Source organism: Lepidochelys kempii, chromosome 18 (genome assembly GCF_965140265.1).
Source record: "Lepidochelys kempii isolate rLepKem1 chromosome 18, rLepKem1.hap2, whole genome shotgun sequence".
In the NCBI taxonomy this organism is placed as follows: Eukaryota; Metazoa; Chordata; order Testudines; family Cheloniidae; genus Lepidochelys; species Lepidochelys kempii.
The window spans coordinates 6,654,833-6,680,178 of NC_133273.1; the positions used below are offsets into that span (position 1 = coordinate 6,654,833).

A 25,346-nucleotide genomic window follows, 5' to 3' on the forward strand; every position below is an offset into this window, starting at 1 on the left:
TGGGAGGGGAGCACCATCTACTGGTCAGGGCTCAGGCCTGTGACATTCAGAGGGGTTGTTGTGAGGGGATCCCAGGCCCTCCTACTCCACTGGGCTCTGACCCATGGCTCTTTGTGGGCTATCAGCACAGGTGCTGACGTTTTTTTCCCCAGTGGATGCTCCACTCCCATTCTGCCCCTAGGCCCCGCCCCATTCGCCCAAGGCCCTGCCCTTGCTCCGCCTCTTCTTACCCCTGCTCCACCCCTCCCCTGAGTGCCTCCGGCTAGCCGGTCTGCTGGCAGCCAGCCCAGGCCTGAACCAGTGTGGCTGGTGCATGCTGAGCACCCCGTATTTTTATCCATGAGTGCGTGAGCTCCGGAGCACCCATGGCTATCAGGACTCTGACAGCTCAGGATGCTTAAGGCCACTTCCTACCACCTCCCTGCAACTGTCCCAAGGTCACTGTCTGGGGTAAAGCAGTGTGAGGGATGTCTGTTCACCCCACGGCACCGTCTGGTGGCTGCATGTAGTGAGGTCATTCTCCTTTCCTCTTGGGTGGCAACTGCCTCCTCCTGGGGTATGGCCCAGTCTCCTGGGGCCAGCTCAGTCCAAGGGCTTTCCCCTGTTGGGGTAGTCCAAACAGCAAATAAATCAAGTCCAGAGTTCATATGACAGGGTGAGGGAAGTGCTTCTCTCTCAGGCTGTCCCTGCAGCAGGTCTTCCCTTTCCGCAGGGAGGGACCTTTTGGCAGTTGTTTAGGGGGAGTTTCTGACGTCTCTCAGCTCGTCTCTCCTGGAGCTGCCAGTAGCATGTCTGCTCTCCTTCCTGGTCTGCTACAAAATGAGCTGCTCACCTGCCTTTTACCCCCTCCTCCAGTTGGTGCATTTGCCAAGGATGCGGTGGGGCTGGCTAGGCCAGAGTATTTCCTTAGCTCCTTGTTGCTCAGTGTGGGGTTTGTGCACCCAATCACCCCCCCCCCCCAAGACGGAGCTAGTAGAGCTGGGGCCATCACATTTTCTCCAGGGAATGCGGGGGAGCAAAGTCAGTGTTCTGGGGAGCTTTGCCTTCCCTATCCGGAACTTGGAATGCATAGGGCTGGAGAAATAGGTACCAGCGCGTCAGTCGGCTGTTTGTGTCTTTCATATCATTCAACCATCTCAAGTGGGTATGAGAGGTGCTGAGCTTGACAGATGGAATGGCACCCTACTGGAGGAGATACAGGCAAATGGACAAAAGGAAAGGAGGAGTGTCAGATATTTATGAAGACTCTGTAGGATCAGCACTGAGGATCTGGCTGGCTCTCTTGGACAGGAAATAGTTACTGGTAATTTTCTCACTGTCACTCCTCCTCAGCATCAGTTTGTAGCGGTCCTCTTCCTGCTGGGATCACAAAAAGCTGTGAGCAGCACTCCCCTCAGCTCCAGCTCTTAAGCAGCCAAGCACCATTCCATGAGCTAGGGCCAGAGACTTAGAGATAATATGAAGTGATCGAACATATAATCCAATCTGGGCAACAGTAACCCTGCAGAACATACATTCTTGGGCATAGTCTGGACAGGCATCGGGCTACATCCTGCCACCACCTCCAATAGCTGGAAGCAAAGTCCAAAATGTAATGATACAGGTGCAATTCTGCTACACTGGAAGGGGGGGCGGACTCTCTATGCTGCACAGCATGGCTTTCTGGCAACCCTCTGCAAGGCTGCAATAGGTACATGGCCAGCAGGTTTGCAAACCATGCAAATCCACTGTCCAAAACTCCTGCCAAGGGGACCTGCAGGGACCACAGCAACTACTAGAAGCAATGGGATTGGTCCCATTTACTAAGGTTTAGCATGGGTGGGAGGGGGAAATCAGCAATTGAGCCATGAGGCAGGTTTCAATAATCCCCACAGAAGTTTGGGAATAAGCTTCCGTCCACAGTTGCTGCACTATCCTAGTCCTAGGCCACTGTGTCCTGGGCAGAGAGGCCAAGCAAAGCAAAGCAAGGAGTGTTTCTGTGGTTGTCAAAGAACTAGGATGGTACCAATTAACCAGGACTTGAGACCTGTTCCTTCTAGTCTTGGAACTGCTCTAGGGCTGTGTTGTCTATCATTCTGGCCTGGGTTGTCTCTCCTCTTTAGGGGCTGGATTCCCAGCATTCCCAGCCCCTGCCGGCCAGGGTCCTACACTCCACTGATTGGCCACTGGACTGTGAGGCCAGCTCACTGCTTCACTAATTACTCTGCTTTACACACACCCTTGAGGCACTGCCAGCCTTATTCTAATGGCCAGTGATGGCTGGGTATGAGTCCCTCTGGAGGCCACTCAGTCCTCTGCCTATTTCCTCCAGAAGGAACAGCTGTATAGCAACATAGACTCTTCTCAGAAGGCTCCCTCAGGGTCCCGGGAGGAGAAGTGCAGCTTACCATCATCAGCTCTCCGTTCTCGCCTGAGGAGCTCTTCCTGGCTGGCTTAGTCTGTGGCAGTGATGGAACTGCTATGAGAGAATGAAGGCATAACTTAAAGGACCAGCAGCACTGAATCAGTTTCAGATTTTCCTGACTCTCCCCCTTGTTCCCCATTGCTGCTTACAGAGACCCCAGATCATTGTTTACTGAGCCACAGGGGGCCTAGAAGGACCCTTGCCCTACACTTTTTATCCAGTGGATGGCACATGTTATGCACCTGCCAATGCTACTACATGTGGGGCCTGCAGGTCTGTGAAGTGAATATTTCAACCTTGTAGGGAAAATGGTTCACCTCTTGGGCTAAGGCAGCTAATACACAGAAGGGAATGAAATAAAAAGCACAAGACTGGGGGTCAGGGATCCTGGGTTCCAGCCCCCACTCTACTACAGACTCACTATGGCACATTGGGAAGTCGTGTCCTTCTGTTCCTCAGTTTCCCCCTTTTTATAACCAGTCTAATAATATGTACCTGATGAGGGTTTGTGAAGCCTAAATTCATTAATCTCAAAGTGCTTCAAGGTCCTTGATGGAAAAGAATTGGCCCAGAGATGCTTGTGGTATATAATCACATACTGGTTATTCTGTTAGGTTTAGCACAAGATTCCCTGCTATCACTCAAATCAATGACACCCCTTCAAAATAGTCAGGTAGTCCCAGTAAGAGATGTTTTTGTCCTCATTTAGCTAGATTATCATCCAGGCTCCCACAGAAAGATTACAGCCTATTCTGTACACGTGAACCAACAACTGTGTTATACGTGAGTACTATCCGAATGCAACACACTTGGCCATGCTAGTGAGCCAAGGATATGCTGTGTGGATGGGAGTACAACGAAGATACCTTTCTTACCTGCAGGGGGGCTGGTTTTTTGAATGACGGGCTTCAGGAGTTTTCAGCAGCCGCTGTCCTCATCTCCTCATCCCAGACCGACTCGTGTCTGATCTTGTCTAGGTTGCTATAGTTACTGTCACATGGCATGAGGGGCTGCACCTGATCCAGAAGCTGCTGAAAGAGGAAGCAGTCCCATTCCTTCAGCGAACAATGGTGAGATAATCAATCTTCTCCAGCTCAAACGCTGACTGCAAGTCTTTGATTTCAGTCTCAGCAGCTTGCAGCTGGATCACCAAAAGTAAAGGGTTAATTGTGTGGGGGAACTTGGAGGAGTTCTAGTAGAAGGAAGAGGAGGGTGAATCCATTAGCGTTTCACCTTCAGCTCCCAGTCTCTCCCAGGCCAGGAGTCTTGCCCTTCCCAGAGCCCTAATTCCCTCTGCCCCAAATAGAGCCTGGAGCAGAGGGACTAGGGCAGGGCCCTGCATGAGAACTCACACCCCCTAGCAGCTCCAGGATAAGAAGAACGAACCAAGGCCAGGCACAGTCAGGCTGGAGCAGCTGTGGAACAGTTGCCTACAGACCCAGGGAGCACCACTTAGCCAGGAGAAGAAGAACTTGCCAAATGATCATCTGATTGCCAGCTCTGACTGCATCCCAGCCCAGAGCCCCTAGATCCCACAGCCTTGACAGAGCCAGCCCTGCCTACACTCAGGGTCAAAGGTCACTTGGGTCAAATCCTGGGAGGTGGCTGGCATATCATAGCAGGGCGGTGCTGGTCTTTAGAGCCCTGGCTCTCTTCTGGGTGACTCTGGAGTGGATGCAGAAGCCGATGTGCTGTGAGAGGAGGAGGCAGGCCATGGTGAAAGGGAAGGCCCACATGCTGTACAAATGAGACCTCCAGCAGCTGAAGACTTTGTGCTTGGTGGAATTGGCCGACTCACTGATCTCAGAGCTTTAGAAGGGATTTGCTGCACCCAGGACACTGCTTGTGACTTGCCAGTCACAGTAGATTGGGACAATATTTGGTCTTGGGGCTGGTCCCATCCTCTCTGCTCCCCAGACTCATGAACAGCTCATCAGGCAGAAGTCAGACCCCTGCCACCCTCCCTGTTCTGAAGCCCTCAGAGGGACAGAGTAAGTGGTGGTGAGGACAATCCTCCCAGGGTCTCAATGTCCCTGGGAGAGAAAGGCCAATTCCCCGAGGATCTTCCTGTATCTTAGGGTCTTCTTAGGGAGAAGCCAGTGACTCTTCTCTCAGGACCATCCCCTGAGTCTCACTAGGGTTGAGGCTCTTGCTCCCCAAGCCAGCCTGGTATACTGTGAATGGCTACACCAAATCCAGCCAAAAGGAGGCACTGCAGAGCCAGGCTTGAAGGCACAGCTCCTTCCCGCTATTCCCAGAAGGAGGACAGCATTGCATGGCAGAGTGTCCTGGCCAAGGTGGCTCCATGGAATTCCAGCTAGGGGGACACGATGGAAACATGGATCTTCCAGTCTCTCCTTTGCAGCCCCGAACGGGGTTAGCAGAATTCCCTGGCCCATCCCCACCATGATCATCTCTAAGATGTGCTGGAGCTACTCTGTGTTGTGGGACGCTGCCAGCAGGCTCCTCAGCATTATATCCATGTTCTCCGCCAAGGTCTTGTGCAGTGCCTGCAAAGGGGGGAGAGAGATGTGGGTCAGGGTCATGGAACCCAGGGTAAACTTGCCACAGGATGGGTACAAGGGTTCTAGAGGGAGCCCTGGGGAGACCCTACACTCAGCCTGGCTTCCCCGATCCCAATCCCTCACTGCACAGTTCACAAGTGTTCATGGCAGGATGATAGCTGGCTCCTCAATCCTGGTTCTTAGTAATTCTCTTCCCCGGGCATGGCACACAGCAGGACGTGGCACAGCCAAGCTGCCATGGATGGGAGCTAGGTTTGCGGACAGACTCCAGGCTCCAAAGCACAAAACATGGTAGGAAGGAAAGGATTCCTGATGGAGGGTAAAGGAATCTCCCATGGAGGAAGGGCCCCCCCAGCCCTCTGTTACCCCCCACCAGCCTCTTCCCATCTCTTCCCTCCCCCAATTCAGCAGTTCCAGCGAATTGAGGGAGCATGGACCAGAGGTCACTCCTGCCCCTGGCATGGAGGAGTAGGGTAAGGATCTACCTGGATGTGGGGGTCCTTGTCCATGGTCATGGCGACATACTGTGCTTGGTGGCCTGCAGGAGGTGAGACTCCAGCTCTGGATCCTGGGCTGGCTGCAGTTTGCTGGTAGGAGAGAGGGGCTGGTATTAGACTTTCCAGGGAAGAGCTGGGACTGGCACTAACATGGGGCATGAAACTGTGAGGATCTAGGCACTGGTTGGCAAGAATGGAAACTGGGGCATCAAGCACGGGTGTGACCTGGCTGGGGTCAGTGAAATTCCCAGTCTAGCCAGGAGAGAGTGACTGTCCCCTCCACATACACTCGCCACCAAAGGAGGGAACTGCCACAGCTGGGAGGTGACCTGGGAGGTGCAGTGACTCCTGGCTCTGGGTGTGAGCTGCACTGGGGTGGGGGGAGCTGGGCGGGAGGTCCTGGTATCTGAGGTTGCACATGGCCACCATGGAGCTGGAGAGGATGGAGCTGGGCACAGAGTCCAAGGGCAGCACCTCAATCAGCTCCTGTGAGACCCAAAGCATCGTGTGAGATTCAGGCCCCACTGACCCCCAGGCACTCCCCAGAAAGGAGGGTGCCAGCACCCCAACACAGCCAGTAGGATCCCCCCAGCACAGCTGGGCCCTGTCCTCCCAATTCCCTCCCTCCTGTCAAACTTACCCTCTCCCAACCTCCCCACACCTCCCCACCTTCTCCTTCAGCTGTCCGCCAGCCCCACGATTCCCCACCTGCCCCTAGTGATTATGCCCCGAATTTCCCTTCGCTGATGCCCAGTCCTCAGCCAGGCAGTCCCTGCCCTCTTCTGCCCCCTCTAGCCCCACCAATCTGCCCTACGGCCCACGGAAGACTCCTTCTCATTCCATGTCTCCTGCCTTCCCGCCAGGTGCCCGGAGCAGTGTTTCACTCACCGCAATCCTCTCTGCCAGGGCGGCTTTGGAGCTGGGCAGCTCCAGGTTGTCCTGCCCCCTCTTCTGTGCGGTGAAGCACATGAGGGGGTTGGCTCCCATAACCAGCTCCTCCTCCAGCACAGGCAGGGTCAGGAACCAGGACAAGGCCAGTAGGGGGAGGGGACCCCAGATTGTATGGGATGAACACATCCTTCTGGGGGTCCCAGATCCTAGGGGATAACCATTCCCATTAGGGGCTGTGGATCATCTGAGATAAGCCCCGCCGCAGTGAGCTGGGATGGGACGAGGGGGAGGAAGGACTCGGTTTCCACTCTGCTGGGCAATGTTTGTATCTTGTCTCCACCTTGGAGATGCTCCATGACGATCTTCCAACCAGCTTCTGCCGTGGTCAAATCATTGTAATCCTCTGGGGCCAGATCCTCCTCCTCCTCTGCATCCAACTCCTCCAACTGGTCTCTGGGGATCACTGCATCAGGGAGAGAAGGGAGACACTCCTGCTGCTGTGGGAAGGAAGAGAAAGGACAGGGCACGGCAGAGAGAGAAGAGTTAATGTTCCCCGCTCCCATGTATGGGCCCCATGGTAGAGAGGGCCTCACACTGCTCCTCCCTCAGACACCTCCGACCCAGACCTCTTCCACAAAGGGCTCTGCACTCTCCTGTCCTCCCTAGGAGATGCCACCACCCACTTGCCAGCAGCCCCGCCCATGCCCTGCTGCAGAGGGCAGCTATGCAACTCCCACTGGCATCAGTAGGGTCGCATGGCTCAGGCCAGACCCCTTGGCTGGGATCCCCCAACAACTCTGACAGAGCAATAAGGCACAGGGTGTGAACAGTCTCTTACTTCTCCCCATGCCCAGGGCTCTGCTCACCTGCAGCAGCCTGCAGTCAGGGAGCTGCAGCTGTCCCATTGGGAGCAACCACTCTGCTGCCCTGGGGAAGCGGGGAGGTGTCCAGGGAGTGGGCAGAATAATGCCTCCTGCTAGCCCACTGGGGCTGGGCTCCTGGGGGCTGGCCTTGAAGCAGAAGCAAACCCAGAGATGTGTTGCCCGGCTCCTGTCGTGGGCTGGGTGCTGTCTGCCAGCCAGAACTTGGGCCACCTCTATCTCTGTGTGGATGCCTCCTCCCTCCCACTTCATTCCCTGCTCCAAGAGCTGGTCTCCTGCTGCTCAGGAAGGCCGGGTATGTCCACCTCCTGAGCTGGCTAGGAGCTGCTTCCCCATCGGGGGGGACGAGGGGGCCACTCTCCTCCTGGAACCACTTGCAGCTGCCTCCCTCTGGCTCCAGGGCCACCTGCAGAGCCTTCCTCCTCAGCATCCACCTTAGCACGTCCATCCTGGAACCAAGCAGGGAGCAGCTGTGAGTCTGGGACAATGCAGCCTCTTCCCAATGGGCCTGTCTGCCCTCCTGGTGGGCACTTGGACTGGGATCTGCACACATAGCAGCAGCACATAGGATAAGCTGCTCCCAAAACTCCCCCACACCATCCATGGTGCTGGGACAGCAGGGGAGTCACATCCGTTCAGAGCAGCAGGGTCAGGGACTGAGACCTGCAGTTATTCAGAACAAGCAGCTCCCTCCTCCGGCCCCAGGCCACACTCCTCCATCCCCACAAGCCTGAGAAGGAATAGAACCCAGGAGTCTGGGCTTCCCCTGGGAAATTTCCCTGGCTCAGATTCAGAAGGTCACAACCATGGGCTGTGGAGTGTCTGGGTTCCCACTGATTTCAGCCCCTCCCAGAGGCTCCCAGCCTGGGGAACAGTCTCCTACAAGGGAAGGGCTGGCCTATAGCACGGATGTTTCCAAACATACTGGAGCTGGCTCTGGAGAATACTCTGTGGGAATGTGCTGCCCATGCCCCCAGCGAAGGGCTCTAGGGGCCTGTGCTTGCAAACCACTCTCTCATTGGGGGATGCCCCCTCCCATTTCTGCCCCTCCCTGGTCAGAAAGGGGAAGTGATTAAGGAAACAAGAGCTGGTGCTAGGCCTAAGCAGACTAAGAAATTGCTTAGGGCCCCAAGCAGCTCAAGGGGCCCCCCTATTTGCTTTTTATTATAAGAATTTGCCTGTTTTAGTATGGGGGGGAAACATTCCTGCTTAGGGCCCACAATGGGCTAGCACCGGCTCTGAAGGACAGGCTGAATGGCACTCACTTGCTGCAGGAGATGGAGTGCTGGGGGCGGATGTTCTGATGCACTCTCTGCCCCTCTCCCTTCTCCTCGCTCTCCAACCCCAGTGCGGGCTGGAGGGGGCGCTGCCATGGGGCGTTACACTCCCTGGCCAGCAGGGTGGGGTGCAGACACTGGGCAGATGACAATGTCAGTGAACACAGATCAGGGCTTATTGCCATGGGACAGGTAAATTCAGGCCAGCAGCACAGTGCCAGAACGCTGACCCCATGTATGTGGAGGCAGGAGGAGTGACACCCCCCCATCTCATGAACCTCAGCACTTTACACACATTCCTGAAGCCTCCCAACCTCTGGGCTGTAGGACCCAGGCCCTCTGATAGGAAATTGTGGTCTGGGCCGGAGATGTCACTGGCTCAGGGTCACCAGAGGAGTCAGTGAGAGAGCCAGGGATGGAACCAGAAGTCCTACTTTCCAGGTCCCTGCACTAACCACTAACAGTACACTGCCTCCCAGACCTGGGAATTGCAACCAGGCCCTTACTCCCTCTCCTCCTGGCTTAGAGAGGCGGTGAGATCTGCCGTAGTGCCTGGAGCAGGGGATTGGGGTCAGCACTCCTAGGTTCCATGACTGGTTTCATTATTGACTTGTGGGCTCTTGGGCAACTCATTCCCCATCACTGTGGCTCAGCAGCCACCTGTAAAATGGGATCTGATACTTACCTGCTCTTGTATGAGGCTGAGATTCACCCAGGAGAAAGTGCTCTTGGTGCCACACCCAAAGACATGGTTTTATTGGCTTTGGATGGCTACCAGCAGGAAACCAGTCAGGACTCTTGCCCCAGAGAACAGCCATCCACTGTCCTTCTGAGCTCAGGGCATTTAACTGATCTGATCCAGGCTGGAATAGCAGGGGCTGCTTCAGATCTACAGCTATATTGGCTGAGTGGAAATAGGAGTTGGGCTGGAGACTTGCACTTTTGCTCCCTTCACCCTGTGCCTGGCTCAGGCAAGATCTGTTGCCTTTGTGCAGGGAAAACTGTTGTACCTGATGTGACCAGTGCCCACTTGGTCTGCAGCCAGAGAATTGTTGTTGTAAACCTGATAAAACAGTGAAGAGAAGAGCAGCAGCTCAGCTGACTTGACAATAAAGTTCAGGTTGAGTGGCAGTATCCCATGCAACTGACAAAGGCTGAGGGCTAGAGACTGTGTTTCTGCCCCTGCCACCACCTGCCAGCTTGGCCTAGGGTGTGTACAGGATACTGCTGCTAAACTAATATTTGAGTGTTCATTCCCATAGACACCGACTCCGTGGGTGCTCCGGGGCTGGAGCACCCACAGGAAAAAAAATAGTGGGTGCTCAGCACCCGCCAGCACAGTTGTTTGGCAGCTTGGGGAGGGGTTTGGGGAGAGCAGACAGCAGCAAGCAGGTGGGGGCCTCGGGGAGGGGGCAGAGCAGAAGCGGGAAGAGGCAGAGCAAGGGTGGGACCTCAGGGGATGGGGTGGAGTGGGGGCAGGAAGAAGCAGAGCGAGAGCAGGGCCTTGGGGGAGGAGCAGAGAAAGGGCTGGGCCTCGGAGGAGGGGCAAAGTGGAGGTGGGGCCCTCGGCCAAGCAGGGGTGGAGCACCCCCAGGGAAAAATAAAATAAAAGTCAGCGCCTATGTTAATTTGTCTAAGCCGCTCCTCTCCTTCTCTCCCTTATTTTATCAGTTTCAGATCACAGCTTGCCCATGGTAACACTGCAAATGTGCTAGCAGAGACTTGCAGGCAGCATATTGCTTCCTGGGGGAAGCTGGTTGGAAGGACTCTAAATGGGGGAATGTCAGAGAAGCCATGAGGCCCAAGAAGCCATGTTGCAGGCAGCCACAATAAAGCTGGAGTTTGTTAGTTATCCTGGTGTCAGAGGGACATGGTATATGGCAGATGATCCAGCCACAGCAAAGCTTTACACTTGGTGGCAGTCGTAATAAAATCCTGGACAGCAGGACAGACCATTCAGAGCTGCACTGCACAGAGCAGAATACTTCTGCGAGCACATGTTTTGTTTCACAAGACAAGGCTGTGGTAACAGAAGATAGAGGGGCTGAAGCCTCCAGGCACATTAATCCTGCAAGCTAAGACTTTAATTCAGGCATGGAAGAGCTGGAAAGAGGAATTTTACCTCAATGCTACCTGACTGGAGAAAGCTGGAGAGAGATAAGTGAGACTGCATGGAAATTCTCCAAGCTCAATGCACCTTAGAAACAGTAATGGCCTGTTTTGATACTCCTGTAACTCCAGGAAGAATGAAAGAAGGGAAAGATGTAATTTCTTTACTTGGGATCAAGCAGCTGCGGAGGGTGTAGACAAGTACAGCACCAACTGAAAAGTGCTAGCAGCCAGCTGCAGTTTTGGAAATGTTAAAATTCAATTATAAGAGACTAGATAGCATGCACGATATGAGAATCACGGGTATAAGAACAGGTTTCAGAGTAACAGCCGTGTTAGTCTGTATTCGCAAAAAGAAAAGGAGTACTTGTGGCACCTTAGAGACTAACCAATTTATTTGAGCATGAGCTTTCGTGAGCTACAGCTCACTTCATCGGATGCATACCGTGGAAACTGCAGAAGACATTATATACACACAGAGACCATGAAACAATACCTCCTCCCACCCCACTGTCCTGCTGGTAATAGCTTATCTAAAGTGATCATCAAGGTGGGCCATTTCCATCACAAATCCAGGTTTTCTCACCCCCCCCACCCTCATACACCCTCACACAAGCTATTCCCAGCAGGAGAGTGAGTTTGTGTGTGTGGTTTTTGGAGAGGGGTGAGGGGGTGAGAGAACCTGGATTTGTGCAGGAAATGGCCCACCTTGATTATCATACACATTGTGAAGAGAGTGGTCACTTTGGATGGACTATTACCAGCAGGAGAGTGAGTTGGGGGGGGGGGAGGGTGAGAAAACCTGGATTTGTGCTGGAAATGGCCCAACTTGATGATCACTTTAGATAAGCTGTTACCAGCAGGAGAGTGAGTTTGTGTGTGTATGGGGGTGGGGGGGTGAGAAAACCTGGATTTGTGCTGGAAATGGCCCACCTTGATTATCATGCACATTGTAGGGAGAGTGGTCACTTTGGATAAGCTATTACCAGCAGGAGAGTGAGTTTGTGTGTGTGGTTTTTGGAGGGGGGTGAAGGAGTGAGAGAACCTGGATTTGTGCAGGAAATAGCCCACCTTGATTATCATACACATTGTGAAGAGAGTGGTCACTTTGGATGGGCTATTACCAGCAGGAGAGTGAGTTTGTGTGTGGGGGGGGGGGGAACCTGGATTTGTGCTGGAAATGGCCCAACTTGATGATCACTTTAGATAAGCTATTACCAGCAGGACAGTGGGGTGGGAGGAGGTATTGTTTCATGGTCTCTGTGTGTATATAATGTCTTCTGCAGTTTCCATGGTATGCATCCGATGAAGTGAGCTGTAGCTCACGAAAGCTTATGCTCAAATAAATTGGTTAGTCTCTAAGGTGCCACAAGTACTCCTTTTCTTTTTGGGTATAAGAACAGTTGCTGATGGAAGCTGACTTAACTTTGAGGAAAACCTTGGTGATAAGCAGGGCAGCAGAGCTATCCAAAGAGAAGATTAGAACCCTTGTAGGGCAGTCAGCAGAAACTACCCATGCAATATATAAGAAAGGGAAAACAAAACCAGATACATCAGCAGCAGGTGACAACAGTATAGACACATGCAAATAATGTAAGAGAAAACATGTAAAACAGAAAGAGAAGTGTCTGGCTTATGGGGGAAAAATGCCGTATCTGTGCCAATTTGAATCATTTTGCAGCCAACTGTTTGTGCAGAGAGAAGAAAAACAAACCCAAGGTACACACAGTAACTGAAAAGAGCAGCAGTGAGTATGAGAACAATTATGTGGGTGACCAAACTGCTAGTAAACACAGTGCAAAAAGACTGTAGGAAGCACCAGAAACTGTGGTCACAGACTATGAGACAGCAGTACCTCTTCTGGGAATCTAGGCCACCCAAGCCATGAACTTGATAAAAGCACATTTCCAGAACTAATGAAAGTGGATAGTAGAGTGACTGAAGATACCTTGGATGGCATTACCTGGGTCCAGAAGATGATACAGAGGAAGTATAGAGAGACGTGTTTCAGAGTGATGGGTGGATAGACAGTGATTATAAAATATAGATTGACACCAGTGTGAAGTCAGTTAAATTGCCATAAAGAAAAGTACCCGTTGCATTACTACAGGCACTAAATGATGAACAGTGGAACCCACAGAATCATGGAAGTATATAGTCTGTAGAGAAGAGAACCAACTGGATAAGAAGATGTGTAGTGGTAAGAAAGCCACCTGGAAAAGTAAGAATATTTATAGATCCAAAGCCTTTAAACAAAGCTTTAGAATGGAACCATTTCCCTCTGCTTACAACTGTGAACATATTACCAGATCTGTCTAAAGTGAGACTTTTTTCAATATGTGATGTAAAAAATGGATTCTGGAACATTAAACTGGATGAAGAATCCACTTACATGACAACCTTTGCAACTCCATTTGGGATGTACCGATGCTTAAGGATGCCAATGGGAATCAGTCTGGTACCAGAGGTATTCCAGAGCAGATCAACCCAAGCATTGAAGGGCCTAATGGGACTCTGGACAATAGCAGACAATGTGCTGACAGTGGGAGACGGTGACGATCCAGAACAAGCATAACAAGATAATGACAACAAATTATGATGATTTTTACAGAGAAGCAGAGAAACATTAAATTGAACTTAGGGAAGCTCCGGTTGAGAGTAACCAAGTTGCCATACTTCGGACATTTGTTGACCACCAAAAGCCTGAAAGTAGACCCAGGAAAAGTGAAGGCAATTAGAGAAATGCCAAAACCCAGGGATGTTAAAGGAGTCCAGAGATTTCTGGGAATGGTCAGTTATTTAGCTACATTTTGCAACCATCTCTCTGAGAGATTCATGATCCTGAGACAGCTGACACATCAAGACTCCTTATGGGAGTGGACAGACCAACATGAGCAAACATTCTGGAAAGTAAAAGAGATATTGGAAAGGCTCCCATTCTGAAATATTACAACCCAAGGGAACCCCTGCAGCTGCAATGTGGTGCATCCAAGATGGGTCTAGGGGAAAACCTGTTGCATCTGCAAGGAGAACACTGTCCATGCTGGAGAAGAGATCTGCTCAAATGTAAAAAGAATAGTTAGCAATACTCTTGGACTGGAAAAATATCACCAATCCCTTTACGGGACATACAATCTGACCATAAATTTCTCAAAAGCATTTGGAGAAAGCCATTATGCAGTGCACAAAAGTGTTTACAGCAGATGATAATGTCTGCAGAGGTATAGCACACACATCAAGTATTGCCCAGGTAGATAGTTGGTATTGGCAGACACATGGAGTCAGGCATATCCGTCAGAAGCCAGGAGGAGGGATCCGTAGAGGCCGAGATGGACAGAATACAGATGAACTTTTATCTGTTTGGGAAGAAAGACTGAGAGAGATACAGAAAGGTTCAGAGCGAGACAGAATGTTGCAGACCCTGAAATTCCCCTTCCCGCCCCCACCATTAATTGAATAACCCAGCTAACTGTGGGCCAGTTATCTTGACATCGGGCCTGAGCAAAACAGTGGAAGAGCAGACATGGGATTCAACTGATAAAGAATGAAAGGATGGGAACTAATACCAGTCAACAAGGCTTTATGGGGAAAAAGCCTTGTCAAACAACCTTCTCTTCATGTTATTTGCCATTTTGGAGTCTGAATGGCACCCCCATCCCCCGGAAGCTCAGCTGCTCTCCAGCCCAGAGGCTAATCCCTCCCCTACTTCCAAGATGCAGGCCATCTCACTGGTACAGCCCCCTCTCCCACTACAATAGGTTGCTACAGCTCTAGGCTGCCCTCCCCTCCCTGGCCTGTGGTTGAGGAACCCAACCCTTGGGAGTTCCCTAGGCCAAGGCCCTGTGGACGGTAGGATGGGTCACCACATGCAGGATCCACTCTGAAAGGAATTCTAAAAGCGTAATACTGTTGAGTGAGATTAGTTCATGAGCACAATACACTGCTAATAGCAGGATGGCCTCCCGGCAGAAGCAGAGAATCTTGCAAGACATCTCCAGTGCACCACAGCATTGCACTGTGCAAAGATGTGTTACTGCACATAGTCCTTCACCCAAGCTGTGGCTCAAGCCTTCTCCCTTTTGCCTGCTGCTTGGAGTGGCCTCTCCCCCAGGGGTCTGGGTCCTGGATTCTTTCTCTTGGCATCTCATGTCTCCAGCCAAGGAGGACCTCTGCTAGTACCTGGGATACAAGGGGTGCTGTCCCTTGGGAGATGTTTACTACAAAATAGTTTGCTAGGAGTGTAGTACAGTACCCAAGGGATAGCATCACTATCACAATCCCCAAAGTAGCAATACAAGAAGGAGGGGAGATTTATTAAGTACAGGGAACAAAGGATAGAGACTATGGGAAGACCAGGAAAAATTATAACACTAAACCATCAACCTTACCTTAAATCCTCCTTCTCCCAGCTTTTCTGAGGGGCCCAATTCCCCTAGCTTCCTCCCAGCCCCTGCCTAGGCAGAATGGGAATTGAGATCAGTTCTGCGTGGGGTGATGCCAGAGGTGAAAGTGGGCTGGTACGGTGTACCGGTAAGAAGTGGCTGCCGGGACAGGTCCGTACTCAACCGATGTTAAAGCGCTACTGCCGCCCCTTTTGCCCCCACCCCACCCCCAGGCCTGCCGAGGTGGGGGAAGGGACAGCTGCTCCGGGATCTGGTGATTTAAAAGGGCCCAGGGCTTATAGTCACCGCTACCGCAGCAGTGGCCAAAGCCCCAGGCCCTTTAAATCGCCGCCGGAGCCCCGGGCGGCATGTGCCAGGCAGCGCTGAAGGGCTGGCTGGGGGAGCCTGACCCCCAGTGCCACCCCTTTCTGCCCAAGGCCCTGCCCCTTCTAGGGGCCGAGAGCCAGGCCCCCATATCAGTAAGATTTTTAAGTTACTTTCACCCGTGGGTGATGCCACGCTGTACTTGTTAGCCATCTTAAAATTCACAAGCAAAACAAACAAGCATGGGGTTTCTCACAAGGTCTTCACTGTAAAAGGGTAGGATGGTGCTGAGGCTCCCTGCTCTGGAGTCCAATGGACAATTCAGCTGGCTCAGTAGCCGGACCAGAAGTCGCTCCTCTGTCTCTAGGCTGCTGGTCTGTGCTGGGCTGACACACGTCAGTGACTCAGTAGCCACCAACAGGGATTGCAGTCTCCCTTGGGGAACAATGGGAAGTTGAAGGGGCACCTCCCAGGCTGCAATGCTTCTCCAAATGTAGCCAAACTCTTTGTCTCTGAGTTCTGGCTTCTGATTGGCTGTGGCAGTAGCTTCCAGCGTGTTCTGTCTCTGCCCTGCGCTCCGGGCAGGGGTGACAGAGTCTTCCTAATAGTTGGGGAGCCACGAGGCCCTGTCCCCTCCATGGCCCCGCCTGTTCCCACTGAGGCCCCGCCCCCCAGAAGCTGGAGCCAGGAAGGGGAGCCCAGGCCCCTCCATCTGCCTGGGGCAGGGGGCCCCCAAGAGCAGCCACTCCAGCCCATGTCTCCACCCCCCCCCCCCCCGGACCCGCTGCTCAGAGAGGTGGAGGGTTCATGGCTCCCCACAGCTGCCCAGGCTCCCTGGGCCACTCTTACCCCAGGCCAGGCTCCAGCTTCTGCTTCCGCCCTGGCCGGGGGGGCAGAGCCTCAGGAGTAAGAGGAGGGGCAGATCTGTGGCAAAAAGGCATTCTGGGAAGCGGCATCCTGAGCCTCTGCAGCCATTGCTGCTGTAGTCCGGGGTGAGTCTTCACCAGGCTCAGAATAACATATCAAGGACAACCAGGTCCCGAGGTGTTACATGTAGGAATGTAGGACCTAGGCAGAAACTCCAATCCAAGGGTCAGATTCTTTCCACCATTGGAAGGCGCAGGGGAGAAAGGCAATGTCTCTGAAGCTGCAGCAGCATGTGATGGCTTTGCAACGTGCTCCCCCAGAACCTTCAAGCCTCCCATCTCTGATCTGCAGCATTCAAATGGCAGAATCTGGATTAGAGCAGGGGAACATCTGTATTCCACCAAGTCCTCCCCTCAGTTCCTGAGAGTTTCCTCTGCAAAATCCAGAGTTGGCTCTGCACCACGTGCCCTTCAGCATATAGAAGGAAAGTTCCTCTATGCCATCACAACAGGAGTGTGGCTAAAGCTAGCCCTCCCCATATGACAGCTTGCCCTGGCCAGGCCATCGCTGGTACAGGGGGGTGCTCGCTCCCAGGGCCCTGGAGTGCTGACTGCTCCCAGCAGGGCAGGAGGGAAGTGGCCTGGGCTGTCCCTGCAGCTCTTTAATTGGAGTTGTGGCCTCCTAGCCCACAAATAGCCTAGACAAGCCAGACTTCACCCACCACCCTGAGGGGGTGCAGCGCCCTTCCACCTGCAGCACCTGCCCCTTATGCTGGCCACTGCCACCCAGCTCCCTGCACTGGGCCTCCCTGTGCCCTGCACCCCACAGCTAGAGGCTGCGACATTCCCTGGAGAAGCCCCTCACTCCGCCCCCGCCCCCACAGAGCCCGGGGGGCGGCTCCGCTCAGCCAGACCAGGGGCCTGCAGCGGTATTTCGGCAGAGAGCGGGGATGGGAATTGGGTGACGCTCCCTCGCCCGGCCTCTTGCGGCAGAGAGTTCGGGGCACCGTTGCGCGACGCTCCCTGGTCCCCTTGGTAACGGCGAACGCCGCGGCGGGGGCTGGGAGCGGAGCTCGGCGCTGCTGCCCTGCCCGGCGGCCCGGCTCTGGCCTGGTCCAGGTCGGCTCCGCCCGGCTCGCCCCCGCTGCGGGCAGTCCCGCCCCCCAGCCCGGCGCCGCCGCAGCCGCCTCGCGCCCCCTAGCGGGCGGGGCCCCGGCCAGGGTGGACAGCTGCCCCCTGCCCGCCCACTGCTTGGCGCCCTTCGAGCCGGCGTGGGGCCGGGGAGCCAGGCTCGCCCCCTCCTGCCACTGCCTCGCCTCCCTGCTCGCCCCAGCTCTCCAGCACCATAGAAACTGCCCCCCCTTCCCCACTCCTGCCGCTGCCTCACACGGTCCCTGCCAACCCCCCCCCCCACCCCGTGCCAGGCTCGCCCCAGCTCTCCAGCGCCATAGAAACTGCCCCCCCTTCCCCACTCCTGCCGCTGCCTCACACGGTCCCTGCCAACCCCCCCCCACCCCGTGCCAGGCTCGCCCCAGCTCTCCAGCGCCATAGAAACTGCCCCCCCTTCCCCACTCCTGCCGCTGCCTCACACGGTCCCTGCCAACCCCCCCCCCACCCCGTGCCAGGCTCGCCCCAGCTCTCCAGCGCCATAGAAACTGCCCCCCCTTCCCCACTCCTGCCGCTGCCTCACACGGTCCCTGCCAACCCCCCCCCACCCCGTGCCAGGCTCGCCCCAGCTCTCCAGCGCCATAGAAACTGCCCCCCCTTCCCCACTCCTGCCGCTGCCTCACACGGTCCCTGCCAACCCCCCCCCCACCCCGTGCCAGGCTCGCCCCAGCTCTCCAGCGCCATAGAAACTGCCCCCCCTTCCCCACTCCTGCCGCTGCCTCACACGGTCCCTGCCAACCCCACCCCGTGCCAGGCTCGCCCCAGCTCTCCAGCGCCATAGAAACTGCCCCTGCCCTTGACACACTGCCTCACATAGTCCCTGCCACCCCCGGGTGTGAGTAGGGATAACACCCCCCACCGCAGTGCCAGGCTTGCCCCAGCTCTCCTATGCCATAAAAACTGCCCCTGCACTTCCCACACTCCTGCCACTGCCTCACACAGCCCCTGCCACCCCACTGGCGTGAATGAGTGTTTTCCCCCCATGCCAGGGTCTCTCCAGCACCATACGAAGCTGCCCCTGCCCTTCTGATGCTGCCTCCCCCAGTCCCTGCCTCCCCACTGGGGTGAGCTGGGATCGTGGCCCCTGAACCAGGCTCGCTCCAACCGTCCAGCACCATTGAAAGCTCCTCTGCAGGTGGCAGAGTTGTACCATGAGTTCGGACATGGCCTCGGAGGCGGTGAAGGTCATTGTGCGCTGCCGGCCCATGAATGAGCGAGAGAAGGCGCTCAGCTGCAAGGCCGTGGTCAGCATGGACAGCACCCGGGGCCAGTGCTTCATCCAGAACCCTGGGGCCACTGATGAGCCCCCAAAGCAGTTCACCTTTGATGGGGCATATTATGAGGGCCACAACACTGAACAGATCTACAATGAAATTGCCTATCCGCTGGTGGAGGTGAGTGAGGCCAAAAGTAATCTATGAGCCACAGAGGCTCTCCATGGAGAATGGGTGACTTGGGAGATTGGCAATGGCAAGAAAGGCCTTTTCATCAATTACTGCAGAGTTTAAACTTCCTTTAAAAAATCCTACAAAGTTTTAATCTTTATGGTTATGAAGAAAACCCGCTGAATGTGACCTCATGCAGCAATGCCTCCTTGATTCATAGAGTTGAAAGCCAGAAGGGACCATTGGGGTCATCTAGTCTGACCTCCTGTATAACAAAGGCCATGAAACTTCCCCAAAATAATTTCTATAGCAGATTTTTTAGAAAAAAATTCAATCTTGATTTGAAAATTGTCATAGAATCATAGAATCGTAGAATATCAGGGTTGGAAGGGACCTCAGGAGGTCATCTAGTCCAACCCCCTGCTCAAAGCAGGACCAATCCCCAACTAAATCATCCCAGCCAGAGCTCTGTCAAGCCTGACCTTAAAAACCTCTAAGGAAGGAGATTCTACCACCTCCCTAGGTAACGCATTCCAGTGTTTCACCACGCTCCTAGTGAAAAAGTTTTTCCTAATATCCAACCTAAACCTCCCCCACTGCAACTTGAGACCATTACTCCTTGTCCTGTCCTCTTCTACCACTGAGAATAGTCTAGAACCATCCTCTTTGGATCTACCTCTCAGTTAGTTGAAAGCAGCTATCAAATCCCCCTCATTCTTCTCTTCTGCAGACTAAACAATCCCAGTTCCCTCAGCCTCTCCTCATAAGTCATGTGTTCCAGACCCCTAATCATTTTTGTTGCCCTTCGCTAGACTCTCTCCAATTTTTCCACATCCTCCTTGTAGTGCGCGGCCCAAAACTGGACACAGTACTCCAGATGAGGCCTCACCAATGTCGAATAGAGGGGAACGATCACGTCCCTCGATCTGCTGGCTATGCCTCTACTTATACATCCCAAAATGCCATTGGCCTTCTTGGCAACAAGGGCACACTGTTGACTCATATCCAGCTTCTCGTCCACTGTCACCCCTAGGTCCTTTTCCGCAGAACTGCTGCCTAGCCATTTGGTCCCTAGTCTGTAGTGGTGCATTGGGTTCTTCCGTCCTAAGTGCAGGACCCTGCACTTATCCTTGTTGAACCTCATCAGATTTCTTTTGGCCCAATCCTCCAATTTGTCTAGGTCCCTCTGTATCCTATCCCTGCTCTCCAGCGTATCTACCACTCCTCCTAGTTTAGTATCATCTGCAAATTTGCTGAGAGCATGGTACTTTTACATGTATCAAACACCTACTAGCCAAAGGCCGATATGAAAGATGGAGCCTCTGAGCAGTGTCCAGTTACAACACCTGGGTAGAAAGTCCAATACTCTTCCCCCTTCCCAACAGTGGAAGAAGACGGGACAACCAGGACTTCAAATGATTGCAGGGAAACCACTACAATAAACCGAAGAACATTAGCATGGTATTTCTCCTCTGCTCACTCAAAGGCATCTCTGAAGCTGCCAAAGGAGGGAATGACCTCAATCAGCAGGGGGCTGGGAGGGCTTCACAGCAGGGGGCTGAGCAATTCACCAGGGCTTTGCCACATACCTCATTTACAGCTCTTCACAGCCTCTCTCCCTAACCATATTTCAGTCTCTTGTGAATTGGTATATGGTTCATATTTTTCAAACTCTCTGCTTTAGTTATTATTGCCATCACATCTGGGGAATCTTGCATTCAGTTTTTTTAAAAATCAGAAAATCCATCACCCAATGGGTGATTCGTAAAGTTATATCTATTTCATGTTTTGCTGAGATGGGAATGAAGGAAGGAAGGAAAGGTGACTCCCTCCTTTAGCCAGCTTTGCAAAGGATGACTTTGAGTGAGTAGATGAGAAATAACATTCTTATCATTATTCTAGGATTAAAACTTCCCTTTTAGCCACTTTATAATCAGTTGGAGTTCCATTTGTCTCTCCAGTCCTCAGAGTATCTTCTGACCTACAGCAAAAGTATCCTAATTTTCTATCCTATAATCAATTGGCCCTTCCTGTTTTGACCTTCTGTGTTCTGTCAGCCCCTGGGGTTTGAGAGAAACCAGCGCATTTATACAGGAGTGAAATGTATTTTATTTTATTCTCTTAGTCTATGGCCTGAGCTAAGAAGCTTGTCTTTTGCCCCTACTTTTCTTCCGCTTCAGGTTTTCCATTCTTTTTATTTTTTTGGGTTTTGGATGAGCTGTAAAACCAAGTCCTTGGTTTGTAGAGATTAAAGATCCCATGGGACTTTCCAGAAGAAATTCAAAATTCCTGCTCAGGTGCTTGCGTTCCATCCACCTACAGATGGCGTAGCAATTTCTTTGCTCACCCTGCAGTTTCTCTTCTTCCCCATAAAATCACTGTTAGGCATGAAAAACCTCCTAAGCTTATCTTTACCAGCTTAGGTCAAAACTTCCCCAAGGTACAAAATATTCCAACCGTCGTCCTTGGATTGGCCGCTACCACCACCAAACTAATACTGGTTACTGGGGAAGAGCTGTTTGGACGCGTCTTTCCCCCCAAAATACTTCCCAAAACCTTGCACCCCACTTCCTGGACAAGGTTTGGTAAAAAGCCTCATCAATTTGCCTAGGTGACTACAGACCCAAACCCTTGGATCTGAGAACAATGAAAAAGCATTCAGTTTTCTTACAAGAAGACTTTTAATAAAAATAGAAGTAAATAGAAATAAAGAATCCCCCCCTGTAAAATCAGGATGGTAGATATCTTACAGGGTAATTAGATTCAAAAACATAGAGAACCCCTCTAGGCAAAACTTTAAGTTACAAAAAAGATACACAGACAGAAATAGTTATTCTATTCAGCACAATTCTTTTCTCAGCCATTTAAAGAAATCATAATCTAACACATACCTAGCTAGATTACTTACTAAAAGTTCTAAGACTCCATTCCTGGTCTATCCCCAGTAGAAACCAGCATATAGACAGACACACAGACCCTTTGTTTCTCTCCCTCCTCCCAGCTTTTGAAAGTATCTTGTCTCCTCATTGGTCATTTTGGTCAGGTGCCAGCAAGGTTACCTTTAGCTTCTTAACCCTTTACAGGTGAGAGGAGCTTTCCCCTGACCAGGAGGGATTTCAAAGGGGTTTACCCTTCCCTTTATATTTATGACACGCCCCCCAAATCTCAGCTAGGGTGAAACACTGGCTGGGATTTCTTCCTGGAGCTCTAGGAAAAACAGAGTTAATAAGACACATGCATCTCTAAATATACTACCAAGTACATAAAGACTAACAATATTTTCCACATCTCAAGGACGATTTTAACCAGTTGATTCTGGGAAACTTTCACGGGAGAGTGCATCAGCCACTTTGTTAGAAGCTCCTGAGATGTGTTGGATGTCGAAATCAAAATCTTGGAGAGCTTAACTCCACCGAAGAAGTTTTTTGTTAGTTTCCTTGATGGTGTGAAGCCACTTCAGTGCAGCATGGTCGGTTTGCAGGTGGAAATGCCGTCCCCAAACATATGGGTGTAGCTTTTCCAGAGCGTAGACAATGGCGTAACATTCTTTTTCAGTAACTGACCAGTTGCTTTCCCTCTCAGACAGTTTTTTGCTGAGAAACACTACAGGGTGGAATTCTTGATCAGGTCCTTTCTGCATTAAAACTGCTCCCACACCACGCTCGGACGCATCTGTGGTTACTAGGAACGGTTTGTCAAAGTCTGGGGCCCTTAGTACAGGGTCAGACATGAGTGTCGCTTTAAGCTTGTTAAAGGCCTTCTGACACTTTTCGGTCCACTGAACAGCATTTGGCTGTTTCTTTTTGGTTAGGTCTGTCAGTGGGGTGGCGATTTGGCTGTAGTGCGGTACAAATCGTTTGTAATAACCGGCCAAGCCTAAGAAGGATTGAACCTGTTTCTTTGACTTTGGGACAGGCCACTTTTGGATAGCATCCACTTTGGCCTGGAGGGGCTGATAGTTCCTTGACCCACCTGGTGTCCAAGGTAAGTCACTCTGTTTAGGCCTATTTGACACTTCTTAGCCTTAACAGTTAGTCCTGCCTCCCTTATGCGCTCAAGGACTTTTTGTAGATGTTCCAGGTGGTCTGCCCAGGAATCCGAAAATATGGCCACATCGTCAAGGTAGGCGACTGCATAGTCTCCTAATCCCGCTAGGAGACTATCTACAAGTCTTTGGAAAGTGGCGCGTGCATTTCGCAGCCCGAAAGGGAGTACATTAAATTCATACAGCCCAAGATGTGTGGTGAAGGCTGCCCTTTCCTTGGCAGATTCATCTAGCGGTACCTGCCAGTACCCCTTGGTTAAGTCCAAGGTAGAGATGAACTGGGCCCTTCCCAGTTTCTCTAATAGTTCATCTGTGCGTGGCATTGGATAGTTGTCTGGGCGAGTTACAGCATTTAGCTTACGGTAGTCCACGCAAAAACGTATTTCCCCATCTGGTTTGGGAACTAGAACCACTGGAAATGCCCATGCACTTTCAGAGGGGCGGATCTACACCCATCTGTAACATATCCTGGATCTCCCGTTCTATAGCAGTTTTAGCTTGAGGAGAAACTCGGTAAGGGTGGACCCTAATTGGGTGAGCATTACCTGTGTCAATGGAGTGGTATGCCCGTTCAGTCAGTCCTGGGGTGGCTGAGAACGTTGGCGCGTAGCTAGTGCACAGCTCCTTGATCTGCTGTCGCTGCATACGCCCAAGGGTCATGGAGAGGTTCACCTCTTCCACACCACCAGCACATTTCCCTTCGTAGTAGACACCTTCAGGCCACTCAGCGTCGTCTCCTCCCTGGGCTGTAAACTGACAAACCTTTAATTCTCTGGAATAAAAGGGCTTTAGAGAATTAATATGGTACACCTTAGGCTTTCGGTTGGAGGTGGGGAATGCTATGAGATAATTAACAGCTCCCAGGCGCTCCTGGACCACGAATGGCCCTTCCCACGATGCTTCCATTTTATGGGCCTGGAGCGCCTTTAAGACCATGACCTGGTCTCCTACTTTGAAGGAACGCTCTCTGGCATGTTTATCATACCAGGCTTTTTGCTCTTTTTGAGCATCCTGTAAGTTTTCTCTAGCAAGGGCTAAAGAGGTTCGGAGGGTGTTTTGTAGGTTGGTTACAAAGTCCAGAATGTTAGTTCCTGGAGAAGGTGTAAATCCCTCCCATTGCTGCTTCACCAACTGCAATGGCCCCTTAACCTCATGGCCATATACAAGTTCAAATGGGGAAAACCCTAAACTGGGGTGTGGTACAGCTCTGTAGGCAAAGAGCAACTGCTGCAACACTAGGTCCCAATCATTGGAGTGCTCATTTACAAATTTACGTATCATGGCCCCCAAAGTTCCATTAAACTTCTCCACCGTGCCATTTGTTTGATGGTGGTAAGGAGTGGCAACCAAGTGATTTACCCCATGAGCTTCCCAAAGGTTTTCCATAGTTCCTGCCAGGAAATTAGTCCCTGCATCTGTGAGGATGTCGGAGGGCCAACCTACCCTGGCAAAAATGTCTGCTAGTGCCTGGCACACACTTTTAGCCCTGGTGTTGCTTAGAGCTACTGCTTCCGGCCATCGGGTGGCAAAATCCATGAAAGTCAGTATGTACTGCTTTCCTCTGGCTGTCTTTTTCGGAAAAGGACCCAGAATATCCACAGCTACTCGCTGAAATGGAACTTCAATGATGGGGAGTGGCTGGAGAGGGGCTTTGACCTGGTCTTGGGGTTTTCCCACTCTTTGGCACACCTCACAAGACTGGACATAGGTAGAAACATCCTTGCCCATTCCCTCCAAGTGGAATGACCCCCCCAAAACGGTCTTTGGTCCTGTTCACCCCAGCATGGCCACTAGGGTGATCATGGGCTAAGCTCAAGAGCTTGGCCCGGTATTTAGTTGGAACTACCAACTGTCTCTGAGGGTGCCAGTCTTCCTGGTGTCCACCAGAAAGAGTTTCCTTGTATAAAAGTCCTCTTTCTACAACAAACCTGGATCGATTAGAAGAGCTGAGAGGCGGTGGGTTGCTCCGTGCCGCCGTCCAAGCTCTCTGGAGGCTTTCATCTGCTTCCTGTTCGGTCTGGAACTGTTCCCTTGATGCTGGAGACATCAGTCCCTCATTGGATTGTGGACCTAGGCTTGGTCCCTCTGGAAGCGATATAGGGGATGGAGCTGTTTCTGTTGACTGTGAACCGTTCTCCGCTGGTGCACTATGTTGGGATTCAGGCTCCGGCTGAGCCTCTTGTGTCGGGTTATCGGCTGCTGCCAGTTCAGGGTCGATGGGGCCCTCTGGTGTTGAGGTTGCAAGTACTGGATTCAGTGCTGACACTGGGTCTGGTGTTGGTTGTTTGGCTGGTTCCGGTTCTGGGACTGGTTCCGTCTGGGTCTCCGGGACTGGATCCACTACTGCTGTTGCAGACATTGGCCTGGGGTCCGGGTCCATCACCTCTGACCGGGTCCTGATAGAAGTTTCCGGAACAGAGCTAGGCCTCACGGCTTGTTTAGCCTGGCTGCGGGTGACCGTTCCCACCCTCTTGGCCTGCTTCACATGATTGGCCAAGTCTTCCCCCAACAGCATGGGGATGGGATAATCATCATAGACTGCAAAAGTCCACATTCCTGACCAGCCCTTGTACTGGACAGGCAACTTGGCTGT

At 52.3% G+C, this 25,346-nt stretch overlaps 1 protein-coding gene across 8 annotated transcripts in view; it reads left to right on the forward strand.

The window, feature by feature from the left end:
• The first annotated feature begins 17,348 nt into the window (after positions 1 to 17,348).
• KIF17 (kinesin family member 17) overlaps positions 17,349 to 25,346 on the forward strand; it is a 49,456-nt gene continuing 41,458 nt past the window's right edge. For all 8 annotated transcript variants that reach the window (XM_073316719.1, XM_073316722.1, XM_073316721.1 and 5 more), the window contains exon 1: positions 17,349 to 18,717. In XM_073316719.1, the coding sequence (XP_073172820.1) occupies positions 18,475 to 18,717 (243 nt within the window). In that variant the 5' untranslated portion in view covers positions 17,349 to 18,474. The remainder of the gene's footprint in view (positions 18,718 to 25,346) is intronic.